Source organism: Dama dama, chromosome X (genome assembly GCF_033118175.1).
Source record: "Dama dama isolate Ldn47 chromosome X, ASM3311817v1, whole genome shotgun sequence".
Lineage (NCBI taxonomy): Eukaryota > Metazoa > Chordata > Mammalia > Artiodactyla > Cervidae > Dama > Dama dama.
The window spans coordinates 41,992,879-42,020,835 of record NC_083714.1 but is presented as its reverse complement, the minus strand read 5'-3'; the positions used below and the strand labels follow the sequence as shown (position 1 = coordinate 42,020,835).

Below are 27,957 nucleotides of genomic sequence, written 5' to 3'. Positions count from 1 at the left end.
GCTTTTGCTAATGGCTTTTCTCTAATCTCCTCATTTGTATTTCTATCCAGTCGTTTCTCTGGGCTTTTGGGTATAATTAAATAGACCACAAAAGGTGGTACTTGCTACCCAGTCTCTTCAATAACCCCTCTGCTGCCCTAGCCAGTTACTGGCAGGATCCCAGTGTTGCTTGGCCCCGGTACACTTGAATCCACCTCCCACTCCCAGCGCCCTCCCTTTGAGTTCATCATCAGTCCTTGACCTGGTAACTTGTCACTCAGATGTTTTGATGGACTGTTAGCAAAGGTGCAGAGCCAGCCAGCAAGAGGCTCTGATTATGTTTATCTTCACGGCGGAAGGGTGTTTGAAATCTTTTCTGAGTTTCAGAAAGACAGCCAATTCCTTCCTGCTTAGAAAGTACTGAGGCTGCTCCTGATTAGGCTGTCTCAACTCTCTCACAGTCACATCTGTTTGGGTTTCTGTCTCTCTCCTGGAGATGCCTCTTGAGAGCAGGTCCCCTCAGCTTCTTTCCAGCTCCCCTGAGTCCTGCCAAAAGAGACTGGCAGACCACGATCAGCCTTCTCTGCTCCAGTAGCTCACATACCTCTCCCTGAAAAGAATACCAAAGCCTGCTTCTCAGTGAACCCAGGAGGAATGGAGCCAAAGAGACTTTCAGATTTTTCTTTGGATTCCCATGTAGAGTTTATATTCTAATGGGATGGGAAGAGAAAGGGCAGAGGGCAAGTATGAGGAGGAATAGGGGCACAGGTGCAAAAATCATAGGCTCCCAGAGTCAAGAAGACTTTCTAGGACATCTCATCCCAAGGTTTTCAAATGTTTTGTTTTCAGCAGTGTCATCTTTTTTATTTTTATTTTTTTGTAAGAAATCATACAAACAAGTCTCAGTATATAAGAGTGAGGAAAATGGAAGTGCTATGATTGAAACACAGGTGAGGGAACTTACATCCTTCTACTCTTTGGGTTCTGCAGGATACAACTGGAAAGCCATTTATCATGTTTCAAGGATGACTTTAAAGATGGGAAAACTGAAGCCCCAACTGGGGAAATGACATGATAAAGGTCACACAGTGGTAAAGATTCAGACCTGTGCCTCCTGTCACTCAGGCTAGTGAGTTGACTTGGAGAAAGGAGCCAAGAATGCTTTCTTCCTGAATCAGATGAAGGAGAGAGCCTGGTGGAAAGTGCAGTGAGTATCAAAGGTCTGGGAAGAGTTGCAGTGAGTAGGGCCACCTAGCATAGAGGAGTTGTGAGCCTTGGAGTTAAGCAGGAAGAATTGAAACTCTAGATCTGTAGGAGATCTGGAAAGTTCCCCTACAAGGGTGCAGGGTGAACTGGTAGGAACAGAGCAAGACAGGAGAAAAGGGCACATTGGAAGTGAGTGTCAAAGGAAAGGGCTTCCCAGGTGGCTCGGTGGTAAAGAATCCACCTACTAATGCAGGAGATTCAAGAGATGTGGGTTTGATCCCTGGGTCAGGAAAATCCCCTGGAAGAGGAAATAGCAACCCACTCCAGTATTCTTGCCTGGAGAACCCCACAGACAGAGGAGCCTAGCAGGCTACAATCCATAGGGTCACAGAGAGTCAGACACGACTGAGCAACTGAGCATGCATGTACATCAAAGGAAAGTTCTTAATTCATCCTTCCACTGAAATGCCACACTGCTGGTCTGGGGTGGCAGTGTGACAGAAAGGAAAGGCAAAATATGCTTCTCTAGGGTGACCTGCAAGTCTTTCTTTCATTATTGCCTTCTCAAGATGAATGAGTTTTTAGCACAGGTCTCCTCTGAGGGTTTCATTGTTGTATTAACACGCTTCTCTGAGAGCACCTGAGAAAGACACAGGCAAGTTAGGAAAGGATGAAAAGGTCTGCTCCATTAATGGTTAAAGTGATTGTACAATGCAATTTGGACCCAAAGTGAAAATGGGTTTCCTTCAATCCCTTCCCCACCCTTCTTCCCCCAACACCCTCCTCCCTTGCCATGATCCCTCTCCAGTGACAGCCCTCAGATTCTCTTACTGGAAGAGACAGCACGCATGTGGTCTGTAGACAGATCACAAAGAGTTAGAGACCCCTATGTCTGGTCTTGCCCATCACATGTCATTTGTTTTCCTGTCCATGGAGTTGAAAGGATAAAGGCAGGATAAAAATCAGCAGAAGTACATTTTATGGGCTGACAGGGACATGGGACAGGGAGAGACTCTGGTTCCCCTGATACCTCTCATTTTTCAAGAGAGGTTAGAGCAAGAAAGATATATATAAATACCCAAAGAATCATCCGGTTGTCAGCTTTGATCCAGTGGTTTCATGTGTTCATAGCATAGAGTTTAATTCTCTAATTTATATGTGTAAAAAAAGCCTGGGGTGGTGGGTAGGAGTCAGAAAAAGAGTTGATGTATTTACATGTTTGTGTTTGAGTCTCTGTAATGGTGCACCGCTTCTCTTCATTATATATCCCCGAAGTCTTCTCTGCATCTGTTTACCTCAAATCCCATCTGCAAACACCTTGTGAGTGATGTTCAGACAAGCAAACAGTGAGTGCTGACCTGGTGGAGAAGCAGTGGGAAGAGCCTGGGAAAGCCCTCTTTATTTTCTCAGTACCATTCCCTTATTCTTCCCAAGTTCTGTCCCTTGTCTGAATCAGGACTGTGTTTTTCTTTAGCTTTGTCATGCCTGCTTTGATGCAAGGTCCCAAGAGAGAAACAAGAGGAAAAAAAGGTGGGTTTGTGGTGGTGGTGGTGGGGGAGTCTTGAAGGTAGTACACAGCAGAAGGTAAAAGCATGCATAATGAGTAGGAATCTCTTAACTGTCCATCCCACACCCCAAATATTTGGTCCTGGTCAGAGCTGCTTTCAACCCCTCTCTTGGGGAGATTATTTCCCTTCATTGTAGTTGGAATTTAAATCAAATACCTTCTAGCCAGGAAACATCTTTGTACCCTTCAGAATCAGTATCAATCAGTCACTTGTCAATTATTTTTAATAAACTTTTCTTGAGCTTAAACTATGTGGACAGAAAACGTGCCAGGGGGTGGGAATATAGTGGTGACCAAGACCCAGTCCCAATTTTTAAGGCATTCAGAGTCCTGAGGGAGCAGCCCAGGGTTTTCCCCCCATGAATTAAAGTCTAAAGATACTTCAGTGGACTTGAGAGTCTAAAACTTTTCTACCTTGTCCTCCCTTTTCTCTTGGGAAAACGCAAAGCAGGAAAGAGTGGTAGACTAACCTGCAGGAAATTTCAGACTGTTCGGCATCATTGTCCCGTATCTATCCATTTCAGTCACTGCAACCTTCAGGCCAGTGCACCTCAGCAGACAGAGTTGTGCTTCCCGTAGGACAAGAGACACTTCAAGATTGGGGAAAGGTGGAAGGGAGATGGCAACAGCTTACCCGGTGGAGCAGTGAAATTTACAGAAGGTTCAAGAGCTTTAACTCTGACAGGGTAAAAGTAAGAAGCCTGAAAGATTTCAGTTTCTTAGTTGAGGCTCAGGCCCAAAAGGTCAGGAAAGGACCAGAGCCTGGGCATTTGGTTTTGCATCTGCAGCAGTTCTGAAAAGAGCCGGAGGTCTAGTCGACAGAGCAGTAGTGATAGCTCCAAGTCAGAGCCGACCTACTGTTGAGGGGCTTCCTTTCTGGCATAGATGGGGCAGAACCTGTGAATTGAGTGAGGCAGGCAAAAAGCCACACTTGATTCCTGAATTGGAGGGAGGCAGGCTGCCTGAGTTTGAGGAGCAGGGGAAATAAAAGAAAAAAAAAGAAGTTAAAATATTGGAGACGCGCCAGAGCTTAAAGAAAGGCTCAGCTCTGCATTTCCCAGATACTGCTTCTGTACACGACTTCTTTGCGTGGATCCCAAAGCCGAGCTGAACGGTGAGGGGGCGCAGAGGGAAAACGGGGTTCGGAAGGCACAAACTGGCCTGAAATGAAAAGTCAGCAAAAACCACTGGGTGGCAGCGTGGTGTGCGGGCGCAGCTCTGCAGTGCCTGCTGCTACTGCTGCTGCCGCGGGGGGAGGCCGAACCCGTCTGCGAGCCCCGGCCTCGCGCCTGAAAGGCTACAAGTGTCGCCATGCGAAAAACCTCAGCGAGTGTGCGTTAGGAGGGGAGTGCGTGTGGCGAGTCCCAGCCTGGGGCAGGGGGCTGGCGAACTTCGGTTGGGCTCCAGCCCGGGCGTCCTGGGGCCAACTCCGAATCACCCAGGAACGGAACATCCCACCCCGCCATCCCCCATCTCCAAGCAACCCCCACCCGCCTCCCCGCGCCTCCAACCCAACTGCCTCATCCCGGTGTCTCCTCCATCACTGTTTCCGCCCGAGGCTCCTCTGGGGAAGAGGAGGGGAGGAGGGTTTGGGCGATGGGGCAGTGCCGGAGCCCCGACAGGTGTTAGCCCGAGTGGCCCGCCGGGGACTTGGGGGGGGATGCGGCGGGTGGGGGCGGCCGGCGGCGGGGCGCCAGCGGGCTGGGCTCCGGGAGGGAGGGGCCACCGGGGGAGGGGGCCGCGGGAGGCCGTCGCGCTCTTCCGGAGGGTGCCTGCAGCGACAGAATTCCTATACTGAGTCGGTGCCGCGCCCAGAGCAGCAGCGGCGGCAGCGGCGGCAGCAAAGATGCGAGGCCATTACCTGTTTGAGCCGCGTCGGAAAGCTGGCACGGGCCAACTTTTCCCGATCGGCGGGCCAAGAAGTTGCAAGGACTAGTGGGAGGCTCGGAGGGGCCAGGGCGAGGGCGCGCCCCCCCATCCCCACCCCGCACGGTCCCTCCATCCCCCCCTCCCTGCAGCCGCCCGCGCTCCCGGCCTCGCTCTCCCGCCCGCGCTCCCTCCCTCCGCCCGCCTCCCTCCTCCGGCCCCCTCCGCGCGGCACCGGGCGGGGGGTGCCGCCAAACTCCGACCCGAGCCACTTGGACTCGCAGTGTCCTCCGGGCGCAGGGGCCGAGCGCACGCACTCGCGCCGCTCTGCCGCCACCGCCTGCCAGCCAGTCTCGCCCGCGAGCCCGGCCCGGGGCTTGTGGCGTCGGCTCGGACCCAGGCAAGCCGGCCGCCCGCGCGGGAGCCGGACCACCGCCGGAGGAGCTCGGCCGGGATGCTGAGCCCCCTCCTCGGCTGAAGCCCGAGCGCCGAGAAGCCCGGGCAAGCGCCGGCTCCGGAGACGAAGGCGGCGGAGGCGCGAGACCGACCGGGCGAGCGGCGGAGGCGCGGGAGGAGGAGGCGAACCCGGAGAGGGGCCGCGAAAGAAGTGGTGGTGGTGGGCGTCGTGGCCATGGCGGCGGCTATCGCCAGCTCGCTCATCCGGCAGAAGCGACAAGCCCGCGAGCGCGAGAAATCAAACGCCTGCAAATGTGTCAGCAGCCCCAGCAAAGGCAAGACCAGCTGCGACAAAAACAAGTTAAACGTCTTTTCCCGGGTCAAACTCTTCGGCTCCAAGAAGAGGCGCAGAAGGAGACCAGGTTGGAAGGGGGCTCTTGGCTGCCTTTTTTTTTTCTCTCTCTCTCTCTTCGTACTTTACGAGTATGGAGGGGGCTGGGGGGCGTGGATGGAAGCGGAGGTGAGTTTGTCGGTGGCCCATCTAGTGCGGATGTGGCCACCTAGCCGGTGTGCGTGCGTGGGAAGCGATCGCTCTCTCGCCTCCTTCGTAACAGTAACAGGCTTGCTGCATTGCAACTGCCGTGGGACAGGCGCAGAGCTGGGGGGCATACCCTGCCCAGCGGGCGCGCCATCAGCTTCAGACAGGCCACATGTGTGCAAGCTCTGGGCAGCCGGGAGCTCTGGGCAGCCGTGTGGATGGCGTGTTTTGCAGGCGCGGAGCCGGGCAGACCCCTGCCCACCCCTCCCCCGAGGGAGAACCCAGGGAATCCCTCCCTTGCCTTCATCCCCGCAGCGCTGACCCTTCCCCAAGGACCCTGGGTTACCGCTGTCTAGGCATTCTGTTTCTTTGGTCACTTTTAAGCTTACCGGGACAGACTTGTGGTGTAGCTTTGAAATATTTGCTGGAGAGGAGGGGGTGGATTCCTAGAACCTGTGGCCGAGAGCTTAGTGATCTGGTTCGATTAGTCAAATTGGTTGGTTACTTGCTCCTAAAATGCAGGATTGAAGAGAGAATTTAACCAGATCGTGGGTCCTTTTGAACCAATTCAGTGAGAAGAGCAGCGCGGTGTTCCAGCGCCAGGGGAAATTGACACAGCTCGAGGTGTCGGGTTGCGTCAAGGTAGACCTTCAGGCGAAGAAGCAGTTTCTTTGGCTCCTCTTAACCAAATGGATCCTTTACTCAATTGTCTTACTTGTACTAGATACATATTACAGAATTTCTGACGTATCAGTCTGTTATTTCGCTATTAGTGTGTTTTACACATCCTGGAATGAACATGCAGACATGCATTTTCTGCTTGCTCGAAGTTTTTAAGGAATTAGCTGTAAATTAGGCTTGCTTTGAAACAGGTTTAAGCGGTGGCAAAGCATGTTTATGTGGTCTGAATAATGACATAAATATTATTTCAGTGCAGGTGTCTGTATTCAATAAAAGCAAATTTTGGATAGCACGGCTGTTATTGATAAATGAGGTGCTTCATTAATCTATGGTGATTCATAATTGAAAATTATCTTGAGAACACATATTTTGGATAATTACATTTCTGATACTAAATTTGAAAATAAATATGAACTAATTTTCTTGCCTCCCCACTAACAAAACCCCTGCTCTTTGCACGCATTTTCCCCTAAGGATAATTAATATGTTTGTTTTATTCTCCCTCCCCCCCCCCTCCTTTTCTGTATGGCGGCTCAGTTTTCTAAATAGAAATCCTTTGATGGGGTTCCAGATTGTTTATGCAGTTTTAACCGTTTTAGAATGGAGGGGATGCTTTATTCCAACTGTGGTGATTCTGAGGGAAACTTTTGCTGGTGTGTTTTTGGTCCCTGCTTGGAAAACCACTCTAAATCTCATCTTAGTGTTTCTCCTTTTCCTTCCGCATGAGAAGTGGCACATTGTTAAAAGGCAGAATATGCCCCTTGCCAAGCCATTTTGAATGCTCAGTGAGATGAAGTGCCACTCTGTAAGCCAAAGGACACGCCATCAGAAACTGTCTCTGCGGTCAGTAGCTTTAGGGCTTTACCAATGTTACCAGGTGGCAGTCACATGTTTCTTCAGTCCGGAGGTTGGTTCTGAAACTTGCAGTTTGTTTGCTTGTTTTCCTTCTTTCAGAGGACTCTTTATAAAAAGTGTCATTTGACCTTTTCCACTAAAATGTATAACTGGAATTAGAATTCTAAGTCTTTTCAACCATATGTGCACAACTTATCAATTGATCCCAACCCTCTTTCTCTTTGCAGAGCCTCAGCTTAAGGGTATAGTTACCAAGCTATACAGTCGACAAGGTTACCACTTGCAGCTGCAGGCAGATGGAACTATTGATGGCACCAAAGATGAGGACAGCACTTACAGTAAGTGACTGCAAAATAAATAATAGTATATCCCAGCATATTGTTGACACTTTCTTTCTTTCTTTTTTTTAAGTAAACAACCCTGCTTAATCCCGAAGTGAATCCAAAATAGAGTCAGCACTATATCATCCTGTTTCAGCAGGTTAGCCTAAAGGAAGGGGAACATAAAAATATCTAAAATAGTGAACTGTAGCAAATAATGTTGACACCATCTGAAGAACAGTCCAAATGTCATCTCCATGGTAATCTGGATAGATTTATGGCTGTCCTTTGGATTTTATTACTTTTTTCCCACAGAAAATTTACTCACCCCCACACTGATCCTGAAATAGCACAGTTATCTCTACTCTTAAGCACCGGTCTCATCCCAAGAGAGAAGAGTGGTTTCATGTCAGGAGAATTCATCATTACAAGCTTTCACTTCTGTTCCCCCTGCCCTACACACACTGATAATTCTCAGACTAATTGGGATTTTAACATTGAGATACTTCCACAGGTGGGTAAAGAGATTTCTTTGGGCACTTTATTTTTAATCGTGATTTAAGTCAAGACCAAATTGGAGACCATCATGGTGAACCTAAAAGAGAAACACATCAAAAAGAAAGTTTTATTTCCAATTACTGAAGGATAGTGACTCCAAGATGTTATATAACCTTTTGTGATTGGCTTTATTTATTTGGAGTCATAAATACATGAACTCCTTAATAGTGACACCCTCTTCAATGATAATAATTGGTGGGGGTTTTTTTTGCAATTAGAAGATTGCTGTAGACATATTCAATGTTTCATGAGACTAAATCACCTAATTCTCACAATTCCTTCCCAGTTTTCCGTAATTTATATTGCATTTCCCTCAGACTTCATTAATCTCCCAGAAATTGTGCCGTTGCCAAGAAAAGCCCATCTGAAAGCTAACAAGTCCTCTGTGACATTTCCAGAGGTACGGGGCTAGAGAGAACAAAACCATAGACAAGGGTTCCAATGTTGAGTGTTAAAAGAGTTTCACATGTTTTAAGACAGCTTCCTGGGCTGATTGATGGCCAAGGCAAGACCTCAAGAGGAAATCACCTTTAATTACCCTTAAAGAAAGCTCTGTGGGTACCTAGGATGAAAAAGTTCCATACATTTCATAGTTCTCCATAGTTTTCATAGTTCTTCACTGTTTTGCAAAATGCTGTTACTATTGCAGATCTACAATGAGTATGCTAGGTGTTCTTTCAGGTATACTATTTGAAAAAATGAGTCAAGGCTAATTAGAGGGTTTTACTGTTCCCCTATAACAGACGTGAGTCCATCATAAAATGTTCCCATGAATTGCTGCAGTCCATGGGGTCGCAAAGAGTTGGACCCGACTTCGCGACTGAACAACAGCAAAGCTGCTCGTCTTTCCAAAGTGCCTCAGCAAAACAGATTCGTTGGGCACTGCTAAAAGGAAGTTCATGATCAGCTGCTAATGACCCCCATGCAGTCAGGTTTTCCCTCACCTACTTTTAACATTTTCTGCAGATTAGTGCAGAAATCAGTGAAAAAGTTTATTTTGGGTCCAATGTTCACATACCTCTCCTGAAAAGGAAAAAAAACCTGGACGATTCATTTGTTGTATAAGCAGTGATATGGCACACACCTCAAGATCACACTGTATGTAGTCATTGTAGAGTACTATACACACACACACATATCTACACATAGTCACATGCGTATACACACACACCTGTGTATGTAAATAAGGCTCCATTTCCTTAACTGTGGACTCAGGTAGTCAGTTTTACTTTTCAGTTCGTGCATATGCATAGCTTCTGCCTTTGGTTGTCTTATAACTGACATGCATGACATTTCTGCATACTAATGATATTGTTGGGCCTTAAAAGAGCCAGAGTCTGTGTTTAGGCAGAATGAAATAATGAGAGGTGAGTCAGCCAACGGTGAGTATTACCATAAGATGAAGCACACAAATGAAGTGTCTCAGAAGAAATAGCAAGTCTGTGGGGCTTGACTCTGCCCCAGCAGCCAAGTGTGATCAGAGGCCAGCGGGCTAGCTTTTCTCCCCACTTGAGTATATTATAGGGTGTAAGTCATCATGAAACAAGAATATTTAATGGTTAAAGTAATAATTAAAATGATCATCATTAAAATGGAAGTCGTAACTATGCAGATGTATTCTTTTTTTCCCCCTAAAGCCAAGCAATTTTCTTGGCATTCATTATTTATTTTGTTTATATACTATTTCCTTAATATGCATTCTTGTTATTTATGTTTATATTTTTCTTAATTTTTAGGGTTTTTCATCATATTTTTTTCTCACTTGGTTCACCTTGGTTGATTTTATGATATTTTAATTCTGACATGATAAGCCGGATCATGATAAAACAAATCAATTCACATTTACCAAGATACATCTATTTCTAAAAGCATATATTTGGTATTATGCATTTAAGCTGATCTTAAGTAGCTTTATTACGATCGTAAATATCAGTCCAGTAAAATCTCACCATGAGCAAATCAGCCATTGTAAATTATATATTGCCCCCTGAAAAGGAAAAGATGATAGACATTTCATGAGAGCAGTTTTATTATATCTGCCTTGGATTCAGTGAGGGTGATGTTAGAATAGGCAACTTTCCTTTCAAATCTCCAGTAGTGTTACCAATTTAATGGGTCAAGTCTTTCTGATCAACATTAAGATATACTTTTTAAATTGCTCCCTTTGAGAAGTTGATCTTAACCCAACTGATTAAAAAAAAGATGGCCTCCTTTTTGTATTAAGCAAACACTGAGTGCCAACTCTGTGTACATCTCTAAGGAAAACGGGTCTTTCAATGTACAAGGAGTTTAATTGTTTTCATGTAGATACAACAGGAAACAAGAAATGGGGCCCTTTTATTTCTTCCTCAAAATTTTGACAGAAACGGAAGAAGAAATATCAGATGTTTAGTGAATGTGTTTTAGATACATACAAAATCCATTGTTTTCTTCTCACGCTTAGCATATTTTCATCCTAATCAAAATAATGTCCTAAGTCCATGAAGAAGTACTCCAGATTTAGAGAAACAGAGGCATATTGGAGAATACTTAATCTGTGCAAGCTCACCCTTGATGTAATAATTTCTTTGCATTTTTATCTGGAAAGACTGTCCCTTTAGACAGACTTGAAACAAACCTGTTTATGATCTTAATTGATCATAAATTCATCTTAATGATCTTAAATGTTTATGATATTAAATGTCTACAGAAAAACAATTGGACTGGTATCACCAGTCACTCTCCACTTTTGCTGTTTTCTTCAATTTTTTATTTTACCATGGTATTTTTTATTTCTGAATCGGGCATCACAAATATCTATGGTACATAGTGAAAAATCCATGTGCCACTGTATAGTTCATACCATTATTCAGGGATAGATAATCCTGGGCATGGGTTACTCATATTCTTTGCTTCTCTTCCTTCTACTGCTATCTGATGTTTGAGAATTAAACATTTTATTGCCCATTAAAACACACGTCAGAGTAGTTGGGGCATGTGGTGAAAATCAAATCTTTCTTTCTTTCTCTTTTTTTAGCTTGTTACCACCTGCATTCAGGGGACTAAGAAGGTTCAGAATACTGTAAAAAATGGAGTTCTAGAAACAATTCTAAACATCCTTTATTACCTGTCATATATCATCATCTATTAGTTTGATTAAACTAGGACTCCAGCCTACGCTGGTGTTCTAGTTGTCTAGTGCTATGCCTTTTAAGCCAAACCCATAAGGAGGTCTTTGTTTGATTTCATTTGATTTCTTAGATATCAGAATTTTAAAACTCTGAGCTGTTATGTAATGGGACTGTGATCTATTACATTTCAAAAATATAATATTATCATGATTTCACCATACAGATTGCTAGCAGTCCACAGATGTAGGTTGAGCACCTGCCGTGAGCAAGGTGCCATCACAGAAAGAGCTGGAACATATACATGACATGCTGAACAAGATCAGACTTCACTCCTGGGCACTGCATGGTCAAATATAGCATGAGATCCTGGCTTCCAATCTGTGCAATTCCTTTCCCTCACCTCACATAACAGAAGGGCACAGCTTTTAATATGATGAATATTGAATGAAGTGCCATCAGCAGCATGTGGTAGGAACACTTGCATTTTGCACCATACAATCTGTCCTAGCTCCTCTGTGGTAACACCCTGGTTTTAAGGGGAAGGTACATTGTAGGCTCACCAAGGAATATTGAGTTCTTCATTAATATTTCTCATCTCTATAACTCCACCTACTGCAGTAGAATCTATATACATCAAGATAAGAGAGCTGAGAAAAAATATTCTTGCCCACGGGGTGACTACGTTCTTGCTCACAGAAATGATAGCAGACCGATTTATCATCCTCCATAAACTTACACACCAAAGCAAAAATCGTCAACATTGGTCTAGGAGTCTTGAGAGAAAGGTGCACAGGCTATTTTCAAAAGATGTGTGTGGCAAGCACTATGTTTTAAAAATGTACTGTTTTATTTTTATTCCTGGTGTAGGAGGGAGTAGACAGCTGGCAGGGGGAAGGCACCCACTGCTTTTCTCCAGTGAGTGGTGTGTGATTGTGAGGACAGCCGGGATGTAAGTTTCACGCAATCAGACCTTCAAATGGAGAAATGAAGTCCTCTTTGGCACCAGCCAGCTGCCCGCTTACAACTATTTAGGGAAAAAAATTAAATAAAATTCTCAAGTTTGTTGTTTTTATTCCTATAACCTTTGCTCCCGGAGACTAAAAGCTAAGACCCCTCTGAACCCCATCTTAGAAAAATGTTCTTTAAGAAATACTACTCTGGGAACATAAGATTCCAAAATGACTTTTTTTTTTCAAGTCCTGGATTTCTTTTTTTTACCGGTTGTGTCAGAAATAATACAGATAATTTAGGTGAAGGAGTTGGACTAGTGTCTTTTCTAAGATTCTAGGAATCTCTCCCCAACTGGTAGATCATATCTGTGTCTGTGAATCTCAGCAATTGTCTAAGAGAGCAGTTTAAAACCTTGGTTTGTTGAAGATAAAGTTATTTAATATGTAGACTAATTCCTGGAACTGGATCGCTTCAGAAGCATCAAGATTCCCCACCTCCAACACTACAAACCATGGAATTCCTTTCCATTTTCTCCAGGGTGTTTGAAAATTACATCCCCAATATGTGACTACAACCATGAATTGAGGGTACTGAAAGGCGGAAGAGGCTTTATCATCTATATCTATCTATCCATATATACATATATGAATATTCTTACCAAGCAGACTTTACTTTTGGAAGACCAGATAGCCCTGCTGGAAACATTGAAAAGCTATGGAATTCGATATTGTAACCTTGTTTTCACATTCTTTTTGGTTGCAGCTCTGTTTAACCTCATCCCTGTGGGTCTTCGAGTGGTGGCTATTCAAGGAGTTCAAACCAAGCTGTATTTGGCAATGAACAGTGAGGGATACCTGTACACCTCGGTAAGCCTTTCACTGTGCTTATGTTTTGATTATTCTAGTTTTCATCTGATATGAAGGGAAATTGCTGCACATGTGTTATCACTGCAGGTTTGTGTGATTCAAGGAGGAGTGTTCTGAACGGAAATATTCAAAAAGACAAATTAATTTCCAATGAAAGTATATATATTGCTAATTAATCATTTGAAGCTAGCATTTTTGGTGTAAAATTCAAAGACTCACTAAACATTTTTGCATACATTGGCATTTGGGTTGTTATTTTCAACCCAAATGTCTGTCTTGCTGACTTGCTTTGCAACCGTGGGAAGCAAAGCCATTTCTACAACTCAGTTCAACATATATCTATCCATGTTTACTCCTAAGGAAATTAATGAGACCACTTCCTCAAATCAACTCTAGGACACAAAGAACAGTTTTAGAAGTGTTTCTTTATCTTACCTTTCAGTTCAATTAGGTCATGTTTGCTATCTCTAAGTACTATTTTTCCATCAAGTACACTCTTCTTACATACAAATTCCAACTTGGCTTTTTCTTAGAAGTTTGTGATGAATGAAGTAAAAAGTGAAACTTTTCTCAAGAAATTTATACACAATGTAGACAACAGTTTAGCTAGGAACCTGGGTCCACATTAAGCTTTTTAAAATTTTATATTTAAATATAGGCAGAAATGGTACAGTGCCAGGGTTAGGATTTTACTTTTAGCAGTAGATCTAGTTACAGATTACAGGAAACCACTTAATATATGGATATTTTTTAATCTTTGTTTTGAATTTCATATAGTCTAAGAAAAGGATAAGATGTTAAAAATGGAGAAAATTGCTTGTCAGACTTTGTTCTAGATAGCCTTGAAGCAGTCTATTACCATGACTAAAGATATCTATTCCTCAAAGTGCAAAAGTGGTTACCTTTAAACACTCTTGCTCTGGCCTGTTCCTTAAATTTATTTCAAAGCCAGGTATGTAGAAAGATTCTTAGAAATGGTGAAAGCATATCATAACTCTGTTTTTCAGAGACTAGGATGAGAAAGAGGGGAGGGAGAAGAGTGGAACCGAAGGGCTCATTCATTTGGTAAACTGGGGTAGAACATTTCAGATTTCACAATAAAAGATTAGCAGCATAATCTTCAAATCCCAGTCCCTGTCAGCACTCCCATCAGGCCATTTCTACTGTCTTATTGTTAAATAAATGCAGGGGTTTTATCCTTTTTACAAATGCAAGATTTGAATGTATCTCAAACTACATGAGATCTTTCAGTTTATTAAATACATGGCTAAGTAGGGCTTCCCTGGCGGCGCAGATGGTAAAGAATCTGCCTGCAGTACAAAAGGCCCGGGTTCTATCCCTGGGTTGGGAAGATCCCCTGCAGAAGGGAATGGCAACCCACTCCAGTATTCTTGCCTGGAGAATTACGTGGACAGAGGAGCTTGGCGGGCTACAGTCAATGGAATAGCAAAGAGTCAGACATGACTGAGTGACTAACACTCACATACACACGCGTTATTAGAAACAATAGGAAAAGGGATTTGTCTTTCAGATTTGTGCATTGAGGTAAGGTAATTTAACAATGAAGGATTTTAATTAACCTCATTTAGATCAACAGACTACCTCACCAGGACCAGATGCAAAGGTAGGTTTTTCTTAAAGAAATGATTGCTTGCTGCAACTACTGTGCAGGCATGGGAACTAAATGGAATATGTGGGGCATACTTTTGAGAAGGTAAATAGCTATGACGCAGGAAGTCATTACTGGTAACGCATCCAGAATTTCCCTGAGTTGTGGTCACCATTGAGGTGCCCTGATGAGAGGATTGGGTTTTTTTTTTTTAATTTTAATCTGGCAATAGTAAATGTTTTTAAACAGTTTGGAGATAATATTTAAGTTAGAATGAGAAAATGTCATATAAGTTAGTTAGTATGACACATGCTCCCACTTAAGAAAATTAGGGCAAGAGTATTACATGGAGGGAATTGATGTCAAAACTCATACCTACCATTCAAGTTGACCATTATTCTAGCAAATGGTAAATGTCAATGTGAGCTCATGCCTAAGGAAGGCCTTCCAGGGGACTCAACATTGTAGATGGATGGGCTTCCTTTCTTTGGTAGGCAGGCCAATCTATAGCAAATGTGGGTCTCTTTGTACACATATCCCATTAAGGAAAAGAAATCTTAAATATTTCCTATGAAAGAAAAGAAGCTATGTCTTGGTTAAGGAGGAGAGATGTCTGATTGATAATCCTGGAGTTCAGAGAAAAAAGATATCCAAATTCATCTGCTCCGGGAAAGAATTGGAATCTTCTCCAGGAAAAATTTTCTGATTCTTCGCATTACCTCTTACTGATTGTGACTTGGAGTCCCATCACCACATTGATCACCATCCTTAGTGGGTGATTCATTTATTATCATCTTATTTAAAATGTAGCACTCCAACTCTCTCAGAATATTGCCTGTCTTAGTGATTTTAGCAACACAAGACAAAAAAGCTAAATGACATATCTTATTTCATCAAGAAGAATGGGTAACCAAAGAGAAAGGATCACTATTTCCTTACATAAAACCATGACACTTCTACTCCTGAAATATGGTAAGCAGTTTTGTTACCAAAGAGAAAATAGAATTGGACAGTGACCTGAGGAGGAAGCAAAAAGAGAAACAGGAAACAGAGGCTACTGCTATGGCAAGGAAAAAAATCTATCAGGAAGTTAGCGAAAATTATCTTTGTGAGGGCTGAGTAAAGTCTGCCTTAAAACATTTGCAGTGGCAGGAGCTAAAAGGAGATGGATTCGGGAGGTATTTCGAGGTAGAATCATGAGGATTTGGTGGCTGTTTGGATTTGGAGGGAAAACAGGAGCACCATGTATGGTTGAACATATATAGTTGCCATCCACTGCGCAGATAGAAGTGAAATATCTTTAGGTAGATGTTGTTTAAAATGTGCACAGTATTATTAGGGGCCCTGAAGGAGAGTGAGAATTTTACCTTTGGCAGTTGAGTTGATGGTGAGCTATTAACCAAGGTGGAGAATAAAGGAAAAACAATAGTAGGAAAAAAAAGATACCCAAGTACAGGTTGACATAGGTATTTGAAAATATGACCCTAGAGCTTAAGAAAGAGGTGTGAGCCAGGGATAAAATGTGAGAGTTATCACATGTAGGTGGTGGCTGTTGCCATGAGAATAGCTGAGGAATACATAGCATGAGGAGCAAAAAAGAGTTTGTCAAATAATATTAGGCAATAATAGCATAGAAGCCCTGCAACAGAAGAACAGATTGTGACAGATGTCATAGCATTGTAAAAACCAAGTCGGGATAGGGTTTTCAGAAGAATCAGCAATGTCAGATGCTTCAAAGAAAACAAGTAAAACAAGAACTAGAAATTTACCATATGAAGGTCTTGAGCATTCTTGATAGGAGCACCTTGAGTGGAATAGTAGAGACAGAAGCTAGACTGCAGTGACTTGAAGAGTGAATGGGAAGAGACAGGGGACAGGCAGTAGCTGTAGAATTTCTAAGGGAAGGGGAGACATGGGTGAGTATTTAGAGGAGGACACGGAACTGAAGAAGGCTTTGAGGGTTCTTTGCCTCAGATTCTTAGATATATTTGTTAGCTGAAGGGCAAGAGCCAGTAGAGATGGAGATGTTGAAGACATAGGAGATGGAATCCTTTGTGGAGTAAGGGTCTCAGAGGAGTCAGAGAGAGAGTGATGGAATTGAATATGTGAGAAGATCAGATTCACCTTGAAGAGGTGCTGCTTCTACAGTAAATCGATGAGGACAGATGTGAACATAGGTGCACTGAATCTGCAGGTGATGGACAAGGAAGTTGAAGAATTTCCAGCTGGATGATTGAAGCAAGATAGAGTCATCAGCTAAAAACCAGGCATAGGGATGACATAGGGTGAAGGTTTGCAACAGTGGTTTTAGGAAAAGGGAGAGGAAAGAGATAGTCTAATGACCAGGGGTGGATAAACTGTGGCCCACAGGCCAAATCAGGCCTACCACCTATTTTTGTAAATAAAGTTTTACTGAGACACAGTCACGCCCATTTAAAAGCTTTGCAATACAATGGCAGAGTTGAATAGTTGCCACACAAAGCCTAAATTTTTTATTATCTTGTTCTTTATAAAAAAAAATATGTTTTTTGACCCCTAGTCAGATGATAGTTCACAATCTTAGTTACCTATGAGGATCACTTGAGGACCTCTAAGAAAATTCCATTCTGTATGCTAGACAGGAACCAATAATATCAAAATATCTGAGGGTGGAGTCTGCGTAGGAATAGTTTCTAAGGCTCCCCAGCTGATTCTAATGTGTAGCCTGGGTTGAAAACCACTAATAAGACAAGTAAGAAAAATGACTGCCGCACTGAGAACCACCTCCACCCCCAATGAAGTCGGAAACCATGCATTTATAGACACTCTGTCCCATATCTGAAATTTCTGAAGCTGATTTTTTTCTGTTCTTGCAAACAAATTGCCTTTACATTTCTGAAGGACTGTTTCTTGAGATGAAAGAAAATGCTGATCCTTGGAAGAGCTTTCTTATTTTATTTCCTTTTCTGTTTCCTATCTTCTTTTGCATTTCTGCTTCTACATCCCTTGATTTCTTTCAAATTCAGTTTTACACTTTTGCCCTTTCTTACCCCCCTTTGGCCATTAAACAAAGAAACAATACCTCCATGTTGTTATTGCTACAGAGAGCAATTTGCTTTCCATGATTAATCTCAGGATTTTTGCACCTTTCCCCCCCCTCCCCACTCCCTTTTTTCCTTGTTGCCATAGGGGCAGACTTGATGTAGGCTCAAGTGGCAGTGAGAAACCATCTGTGGCACAGAGAATCATAATTAGCCATTATTTCATAATGTATTTACTTTTGTCCATGATATAACTAAGTCTTTCTAGAACTGTAAGGAAATTATTACTCATTGTGTATTGAGAACTTTGTTCATACCTTTGGTTTTTCTTTACCAAGAATAATGAGTTGTACAGAAGCTTTTGAGAGTTTTTCAAAACTTAATCATATAAAGCTATTTGTTATACATATTTCAAAGCTGCTTGAAATAAACATTAACTAAAGGAAATTGAGTCTTAAATGTAAAAGTGTTATTAATGTCCTAGTATCTATTTTAATAGAGGAATAATAACAGATATTAGAAACAAGATAGTAAAGATTCAAAGCCGAGCCCAAAGCCTTATCTTTTGATTTTGAAATGTTCCAGAACTTAGTAATGGCATTTTCCCCTGACTAATTATTTACCATTCATCAACACTTGTTTTCCATTTCCAGAGTACACAGTGTTGCTTGGGTTACTGTAGGGGTAGCTAAAATGTGTAGATAAGTAGAAATCTTTTGACAAGCAAAACTTTTCTATTCATATATTTCTAGAGAGGATTTTTAAGAGTGATTTTAACTGCTGTTTTATGGTCCTGGGCAAACTAGATGCAAGGCCAGAAAGCAGGTCTCCCTGAGTGTTAGCTTGATGCGATGGGAATGAAGCAGCGTGTGTTACTGATCCCGTGGGCCCAGGCAGACTTGGAATCTGAACTAAGGGGACATTTTCCTTCTCTATCGAATTATTTTTACCTAGCTTAAACTTAGCAAATTTCTTCTCCCACCACAGATGTGAATTTTGATGATCCATTCAAGATGTTTTACTGTATAGTTCTTGCTTTTTAAATTTATTTCGTGGCAACTAGCAAACAATCCATTGGGAGACAGTTTGAGTAAATACCTGCTCTCGAGAATGCAGTTTTTAACATGATATTTTCAGGTATCCCAAATCTCTTTAGAAAAATAGGATAATTAGTCAATAAACTGAGAAATGACCATTGTTGTTGTTGTTGTTGTTGTTGTTTTAGATAGACCATACAAGTTTACTATAAGCTAATTTGAGGTCAAGAAAATTTAATATATTTTCCCCAAAATGAACAAGTGTCATAAAAAATGAGCTTCAACAGCAAAGATTTCCTGGGTTCAGCATTCTAGTCACTAAGCTTAAATTCCATTATTTAATGGAAATTTAAATTGTCCAGGTAAATTAAAATGGGTTCTGATACATGTTTTGACTTCATACTATATGTGGGGGGATTGTTTATATTAAGAGGCCTCAGATGTTCAGGACATTTAGCTGTCAGCTGAGAACTTACTCTTTTACAGATTTATTTAGTTTCTCTGATTTTAGTATGTGACAATTTAAGATCTAATTTTCAGTGACATGGCTTCACAGCTCAAGCCCATATTCTAATACAGAAAGGATGTTAAAGTTTAGATGAATTCATCGATCAATTCACAGTGATGAATGTACTCGCAGCAAACATTTGTAGCGTGTAAAATGTTTGAGTTATGTCAAATCTGTATATCAACAAGTTTGTGTAATTTAATTTCTGGGGTTATTATTACAGAGGCTTTTAAATTTAATAGAATTAAATGAAAGGGCACTGATTTAAACATTATTGTTCTTTAGGGAAGTGGGATTGACTCAGTTATAAAAGAAAATACATCTCAAATGAACATGAGCACTATCCTATCCAATGCAGAAGAAAATGATCATTATGGATTTTGCATATAGCCAGTAGCCATCATGTATAGCGCTCCCTACAAAACAAGTAGACACAAATTTTACCCTCTAATTAAAACATTAGTTTATGTTTAGTGTTTATGACCCTGAAAACTTAGATTTCAAATTTTGGTACCTACATCTAGAAAGGGCTTCTCTGGTGGCTCAGCTGGTAAAGAATCCTCCTGCAATGTAGGAGACCTGGGTTCGATCCCTGAGTTGGGAAGATCCCCTGGAGAAGGGAAGGGCTACCCACTCCAGTACTCTGGCCTAGAGAATTCCATGGACTGTATAGTTCATGGGGTCGCAAAGAGTCAGACACAATTAAGCGACTTTCACACGCTCACTCACACCTAGAAAACTTTTTTGTTTCCACGGCCTATGGGATTAAACATTTTAGATTGACACTTTCAGACTAATGGTTGGTAATTATACACATACATCCCTATTTCTGAGTGGTATCACTAAAATGGGAAATGTAAACAACGGGATTATTTTACAGGAAGAAAAGCAAAGAAAACAAGCACATTTTATTTGTTAATGAATGACTCTGCTAGCTCAAGGAGACAAATTTTATGTTTTAAAGAGGCTTGCAGTTATTATATTGGTACTATTGAACTAGAGGTCCTTACAATTACGTAGTGAAAAATATACCAAAGTATCTGTATTCATCTTAGGTATTCCTTCAGAATACCGGTGAATCAGCATAATTTTCAAACCCAAAACACATTTCCTAAGTCACAGATTATTTCACAAGTTTAGTTCTCTTTGCAGTTAATGGAAATTTCATTCAAATGTGAAAGAAAATCTAGCTTGGCATTATTTGAATGTGAAATTAGATGATTCTGGTTAGTTGTGCCTTCAAAGTCAAGGGCCTTCTCTTTATGGTCTCTGTAAAAAAGAAATAACCAAACTGGGAAATTATTCAGGGTGAAGCTCTTCATTTCTTAGGTGGAAAAAATGACTGAGGATGGTACTTTCTCAGAAATCAAGGAAACAATAGTGGTTGTAGCTAAATAGAATAAGATTGGCTCTCAATTCTGTTTTTGAGGCCAAGTTGAAAAAATAATCCAAATGAAAGGTCATTGGGATACATATTTAAAAGAGTGTCTCATGGCTTTCACTCAGAAGCTAAATTCATATTTTTAGGATAAAAAGCCAGTCTGTTGCAGCTAATAAATAAAATAACTGGCAAGAATAACAAAGAAGAATTTTAGCAAGTAAAACTGATGTAAGGAGGTAATACACGCACACAGACACATATGCATACGCACACAACACACATACAGGAAAGATAATGGAAGAAACCAATCTTATGTTCATTGCTCTGTTGCTATTACAGGATGAATTACTTTTTAAGTCCCAAAATAATTCAGTTTTAAATACATACCCTGCACCAAACGTGTAATACCTTTAGAGATTGCTCTAGCAACATATTTGATAATGCTTAATAGCTTTGTAAAATAGAGCAAATAAGACTATTTAGCTGTATTTTATGTAATCATTCAGTGAGTCTCATGACTTGGTGCAGACATTGTTTTTAGTCCCTGTTTTCTTGTTTGTATAGTTTTTTAGTATAATGTTAATCTACAGTATGATAGAAAAACAGAGAGCCTATCAAGACCTTTTTTCTTATTATCCTCTTTTCCATGAAAGCTGTATTTAAGAGTAGTTTGCCTACTAAATCCTATGCTCATTAAGGAATAACTGGTTTTATTTTTCTCCACCTCCCTCTTAGTCAGAGAGCAATGCCCAGCAAAAATTACCTTTTAAATAAATGTTTATTAAATTAATAAAGATGTGTATAATAAAGAATAAAGACAAAGCACATTATTTCTATCAAGCCTTTTGAATATTTAAAATAAGTTAAAAGGGTCAATTTTAACCTTCCATCCTTCCTTGCAAGTGTTAACATTTCAAGATTACATAAGAAAGTGAATTACTGAGACATGAGAAAAAAAAATTGAAGGCAACAGCACTGGTTTCAATGGTTACACTGCTTAAAGGGAATTGTGACTTCTGAACAGGGAAACTTTAAATGAAAGCGTTTCTCTGATCATTATAATAGCTGTAACCAAGGTTAATAACTGGCAAGCCCCTGACTAATACATTTAATATGTTTTGCCCAGGCTGAATGTGTGAATAGATAACACGTCTGTGCTAAAATTCTGATTAAGTTATTCATCAGATTCTCTGATGCTAACTGCTTTTGACAGTCTTGGAAGTGAAAGTACTGGAAAAGCCTCAATTGATTTCTTGAAAAGATTTAACATATAGCCAGTAGCCATGTTACCTCTCCTTCCATAAGGGCCTCAGATGTGTATAGGAATTCTGGCTCAGCATAAAACAAGTAGCTAGAATGAGAGATGATGCCCATTTTCATGTGAGAAAAAAATTGTTGTAGAGATTTGGAAAAGTCAAAAGTAAGTAACAACCCTAAGGTGTTAGGACATAGATTGTAAAAATACAAAGGATGAAAAAATGCCTAACAGAGGGAGAGTATGAATCATCCCATAACACTGTTATAATTGAGAAAGAGACACTAGAAAATGACAGTGATAGCTTTCAGAAATGAGATGTCAACAGGTATACTCCTTTGTGTATAGCAAATAGTATAACAGAAAATCCTGTGCATAACAAACCCATTGCTATAATCTGGCCCCCAAATCAGCAAGGCTACAACAACCAAAGTGTTTGCTTGTTGGTTTGATTAAAAAATTCTCAGAAGTATTATATACAGTATTCCCCAGTCCCTGTCCACATCATCATAAGGACGATTTACTGTAATACAAGTGTTAACACTTTGCAGACTCTTTGCACTGAAGAAGTTATAGGCAGAGCCTAGGAGAGATCTGAAACTGAGTATTTCTATACTGTGTCATAATCTCTTATTTAATTTTTTAAATTTTATTTTATATCAGAGTATAGTTAATTTATGTACTTTCTAAATTAACTATTATTAATAGTTAATTCATAACCTTTAACATACAAATGTCCTGAAAACTCCCTCCATTCTGCCAGTCTCAGACAGCCCAGTCACACATCTGGGCCTGAAATAGTCTAAGAGCTTTATCAACCAATCAATGATCAGATATCTGTGCAATATCCACAGATACTTAGGCAGCCCTGTGATCACGTTCATCTCTACTGACGATGGCTGGAGTTTACAGTGCACATAAGGAGATTTGTCCTAAGTTCTGAGCCCTAATCGTTAACAGTTGACCTACTACTGGAGGGATCGACATAAACTGTTTCTCCCCAAGCCGGGCAGCCTGGTATGTGTGTGTGTGTGTGTGTGTTAGTCGCTCAGTCATGTCCAACCCTTTGCGACCCCATGGACTGTAGCCCACCAGGCTCCTTTGTCCATGGGATTCTCCCAGGCAAGAATACTGGAGTGGGTTGCCATTTCCTGGCAATGATATTTTTAATCTAGAATTCACTGTAAGAAAATTCCATATAGGGAAACAATTTGAATGTCGTTGGGGATGGGGGTGGGGGAGGGTGCATCATTGTGGAAATTTACCAGTTGCGTTAAATATATATTGATGTGGTCACTGAATAAGAGGGGTCTCAGAGCAAGAGGAAATGGTAGGGTCAAAATCTGGCTCCATTTCCTCATCTGGCATGAAGATCACTGGTAGGAAATGACCACTTCTTTCTGACTAGGTGGGTGGTTAGATAGGTATTTAACACTGGAGACAGCAAATGGATAAAAAGCACATTTATTGAAGCTGTTTATTGTATTTGCATTCGTAATATCCTCACCAGCAAGGGAAGTCACCTAGCCCAGCTGACTTTGTTTCTTTGTTCTCTTCTATTCCCAGAGTCATTTGCTCAGACCAGAAAAGTTCTGCTTCCAGTAGGGCAGTCCAGGAAACAAAGTATTTGCATGTCACAAGGGTATTTGAATCTAACAATTCTTAAATTTTGCATAAGATAATAGGCTCAGGAAACACTTTAAGCGCCAGTGTCTTTGATCTAGGCCTGAGACTTTATTCAAGCCAATAATTAACCTAGAGAAAAGAGGTCAAGGGAACCATGATGGCTGGTTTTGCTCAGTGCTTTTCTTTGCTCTGGACCGTGGCCTGATTTCTGTTCACACTTGGGGCACGCAGAGCAGCGTTTTATTTTCCGTGGTTTGGAAGCTCTTTTGGTGTGCCTTCTCTCCAGAGTCGGGGTGGGGGGTGGGTGCTTTTTTATCTCCATAATTCATCCTTCACCATCCCTCAAACAGCAGCTTCCTTGAACCTCTCAAGCTTTGGTGAGACTAGTGGATTTAGACCTCAAGGTTGAGGGGTGGGGTGTGTTTTGTTTGTTTTTCACTGTCTGTGGAGATGTTCATCTATTTGCATGGTTCTTGCTGTCGAAGAGGTAAGAGCTCTGGTCTCCTAGCTGGCACCTTCGTGTGGATGCAGAGAGGCAGTTTGACAACCAGCCAGCGGGTTGGTAGTGTTGTTTTTGTAATTGTGTACCATCATAACATCAAAAGATGCAAGCAAACTGGTGAGGAGTGATAGTATTAAAGAAGTAGAAGAATTCCAGATGGTTTTGAAACAATTCTGGACTAGATTTGTTTCAGAACTTTCTGTCAGTCGAGACACCTCAGTCTTGTCAGGTTCAGGGACCCACAATGAAAAAGGAAGCACTCTTTTGCTTCCACAAGGTTCTAAGTGCTCTGAAATTCCAACTAGGCTATAAGGGTGATGCTCCACCTTCTGGGTTCACAGTCCGGGTGACCTGGCCCAGGCCCCATAATCCCTGTTGCCACCATAGTGGTAAAGATACACCATGAAATGGCAGGAATTCAGTGAGTCGGTAGAGGAGATTATATGATGGCAAATCTTTTCAAATACGTTTGTCATCATTGCTTTTTTTCCCCATTTGTGCTAATAATTCATACAGGTAGCTCTGCAAACAGGTTTTAAATGGTTCTATCACTCACCTAAAGCTCAGGCTCTCCTGTTATTTTGCTTAGAATTTTCTGTCAGAATATTTGACACAGTGTTTTTTATGGCAAATATAGAAGCATTTATACAATAGTGTTTTTATATGGTCGATCTTCCTTTGGGAAGAGGGAAATACTTGGCATTTTTGTCAGGATAATTGTGAGCTGCCTGAGTTTAAACATTGGAACCATAATGAGAGTTGATTGGTGCTGTGATAGGGTAGTTATTGTAACTGACTAAACGCTGATATAAAAAAGCCTGCTGAAAGAAGATGGACAATTAGTTGGTTTGGAGTTTTGCTTTGCTTTAACCGTCCGTGCCTAATTGAGTGTTTATTATGATTGTCATTTCCTGGAGTATTGTTATGCGTCATTGAATGGTGACTTAAGTCATCCTTTGAGAAGCTTTACAAACATACAATTCTAGCCTTTTTCTATGCATACCTGCCTAATACTCAAGTCTAGGTGTCATTTGCATAATTTCCTTAAATCATTCCTTTACTATGATATATTTTTCTTAGCTAGCAGTATATAGAGTTCATCAAATCTAGAATTCAGTAATCTGAGAAATTCTACCAATACCTCACTGTCATTTGTATAGAGATCCCTCTATATGAAATGCGTCATAAGAGTATGAGATAGTGACCCACTGATTTATTGAGTACATAGCATCTGTTGGGCTTCCCTGGTAGCTCAAATGGTAAAGAATCTGCCTGCAATGCAGGAGACCCAGGTTCGATCCCTGCATTGGGATGATCCCCTGGAGAAGGAAATGGCAACCCACTCCAGTATTCTTTCCTGCAGAATCCCATGGACAGAAGAATCTGACAGGCTGCAGTCCATGGGGTCACAAAGAGTCGGACATGACTGAGCAACTTTCACCTCTCACGTCTATTATTATTTAAATCCTGATTTTTAAATGGCTCGGTATTCCCTTAACCTGAGGGATTTCAAACTTCATCTGGTTCCTAGTTCAGGGAAATGAAAGTGGGACCCACTGTGAAAAAACCTGGAAAGTCTCATCACCAAGTTGCTCATTTCTGGCACATTAGTTAATTACTTCACAAATTGTTCATCGTGTTCCCATTTCACATTTATAAGCACAATAACACTTTCTTTTTCTGAGTGTTACCAACTTTTAATTTCCTAATGAATCAATGACTATTTCATAGGTTATGTATTAGCATATGGTGTCACCCAGTCGAGTGGCTACACTGCATTTCCAAACATTTGTTGAGGCATTAGAGGGAAATCTAAGCCAACCAGGGTCACTTTTGCATAAATAATGTATTTTCTCTTCGAATTTAAGGGAAAACTTTGTTTTTAAAAGTTAGCAGCAAGACATTAAAAACAACATTTTTCATGGGGAGTTTATCTAAATATAGCAGTAATAGAGGAAATTTGTCTTTTTTATGAGATTTTATTAAACCTTTATTTGTTGTTACTGTTGCCACCAAATCCATTTCCATTTTGTCATGGGCCAGTGTTTCATTTGATATATTGAGGAAATTAATCATTCAGGAAGCCATATACAGAGCCACTTTACCAGAATCCATGATGAGTCAAAGTTCATGGGGGACCCTTGATATAAATGTACTCTTTCTGTAAAGGATGATCCTGTTGAGAGAGTTTAGCTTGTGTCATGCGAAAGAAAGTTTGCTGTAAAAGGAGTTTTTATTCTAAGTTTTTCCTATCTCTAGGATTCTAAGGGTAGATTTATAGAGACAAGCAATGTAGTAATAACATCAAAAACACATAATCAAATATGGTGATTTCCTCTTTCCTAGTCCTATTGTTTACATCATAGTATGTGTGTGTAACAAATGATCCAAAAGAAAAAAAAAAGTACTGCTTTTGGATCACCATGTTGTATTGCTGAATTAAACGCAAAGTCAAAATAAGTATATTTTGTGACAATAAACCCAAAATGAGTAATGTGAAATTCATCCTTTTGTCCAGTAAAATTTGTTTGATCATTATGGCCTAGAGTCACAGTGAAAGAATTCTTCATTATTCCAGAAGTTGCAGGTATGTGCATAATGTTTATATGTGAGACAGTGTTGGCCAGGAAATCTTAAGTGGCTTTCTTGCAACATACATGAACTTTTCTCTAGTCGTTTCATGCATCTTGATCTTCTGTGGAATTTCAGCATCACCACCTCTGATGTGATCTCATGGCAGACTCACATATCTTCCAGAGGTCTTAAAACGTTTTTCTTGCTGCTATGATACTAACTGTAGTCCCCAAAGCAATCATGTACCTTCTGTGGCCATCCCACTTAATTCAACGGCAAATTGTTCCTCCAGACAGTTTTATTGTCTCTGTGGTTGCTCAAAGAAGCTTCCTTACCAACTCAATTTTAATTCCTGCTTTTAATTGAAAACTTCTTTTATAAGGATACCCAGTAGTTCATTTTCCCTTCAGGTATGACATTCTGAATTCAAATGAGATAGAGTCTCTTGTTTGTTTTTGCTTTATCGTTTGCTTTGTCTACAGTCATTCCCTCCTCTCCTGAATTACTCATGGAAGAACTTCCAGTCTTCAAATTTTTATTTAGCAAAAGTCCCTTGATAGAAGCTGGATTACATGTCCTTAAGGCCCTACTCTGTTTGGCTTCATTAAGCCAATTGTAAATACAGAGATTAAAGAAGTATGCGATAGTATCAGACAATTTCCTTGCAGCATTACAACCTTAGAAACATCTGCATAAACATCACAGGGCCTCACTTTGTGTTTTCAGAGCAGACTGTATGTCATATTTTCATGTACCTCTTTTATTCCCCAGGTGTTTCTTGTGTGTAAATCAAGCATCCTCAAAACGTATTTTAAGCTATTTGTGGATAATGAATGGCGTGCCCTCCTTTTACATCCCCCCTCCATACCAAATTCATTATTAAATATCTCATAGATACTCTACTAATATTTAATAAATGATAGAAGATGATAGAAGAACATTTTGCTGTGTTAGAGGCCAACAAATGAGAGAAAAGAAATTATTTCTTTCATTTCCATAATAAGAGATGGCTGAATCAAGAACACCACAGTTTAGAAAGGAACCATTTGGAGAGCCAGACTACACGTGGGCTTCCCCCCTTCCTCATGGAGGCTTGAGTGTTTACCAAGTCTCTGTCACCATGGCAAGATAGTGATGAATAAAATGCCACTTGATAAATCATGTCCTCTCTTCTTACACATGAGAAACACTGTTGAATATGTAGTAATGTCACTGTCCAGGGAACCCCAGGGTGGGCACACTGAGCTAGAAAGCTGAGAATTCAGCTTCTAAGTCCAGTTTAGATGAAAGTATGAACTCAGGTAGCTCCCTTCCTTGGGCTTCTCAGATAGCTCTAGTGGTAAAGAACCTGCTTGCCAATGCAGATGACGTAAGAGACTCGGGTTCCATCCTTGGATCGGGAAGATCACCTAGAGAAGGAAACGGCAACCCACTCCAGTATTCTGGCCTGGAGAATCCCATGGACAGAGGAGCCTGGCGGGCTACAGTCCTTGGGGTTGCAAAGAGTTGGATATGACTGAAGCGACTTAGCACACACATACGCAGCTCCCTT

The 27,957-nt window shown here is 41.1% G+C and overlaps 1 protein-coding gene across 5 annotated transcripts in view; it reads left to right on the top strand.

Moving 5' to 3' along the window:
- The window catches only part of FGF13 (fibroblast growth factor 13), a 514,548-nt gene that overhangs the window by 442,485 nt on the left and 44,106 nt on the right, over positions 1-27,957 (top strand). For 4 of the 5 annotated variants that reach the window (XM_061137754.1, XM_061137750.1, XM_061137752.1 and 1 more), the window contains 2 exons: positions 7,316-7,426; positions 12,790-12,893. In XM_061137754.1, the coding sequence (XP_060993737.1) occupies positions 7,316-7,426; positions 12,790-12,893 (215 nt within the window). Of the gene's footprint in view, positions 1-5,153; positions 5,437-7,315; positions 7,427-12,789; positions 12,894-27,957 lie in introns of those variants that run through there. The other variant, XM_061137753.1, reaches the window with a different exon arrangement.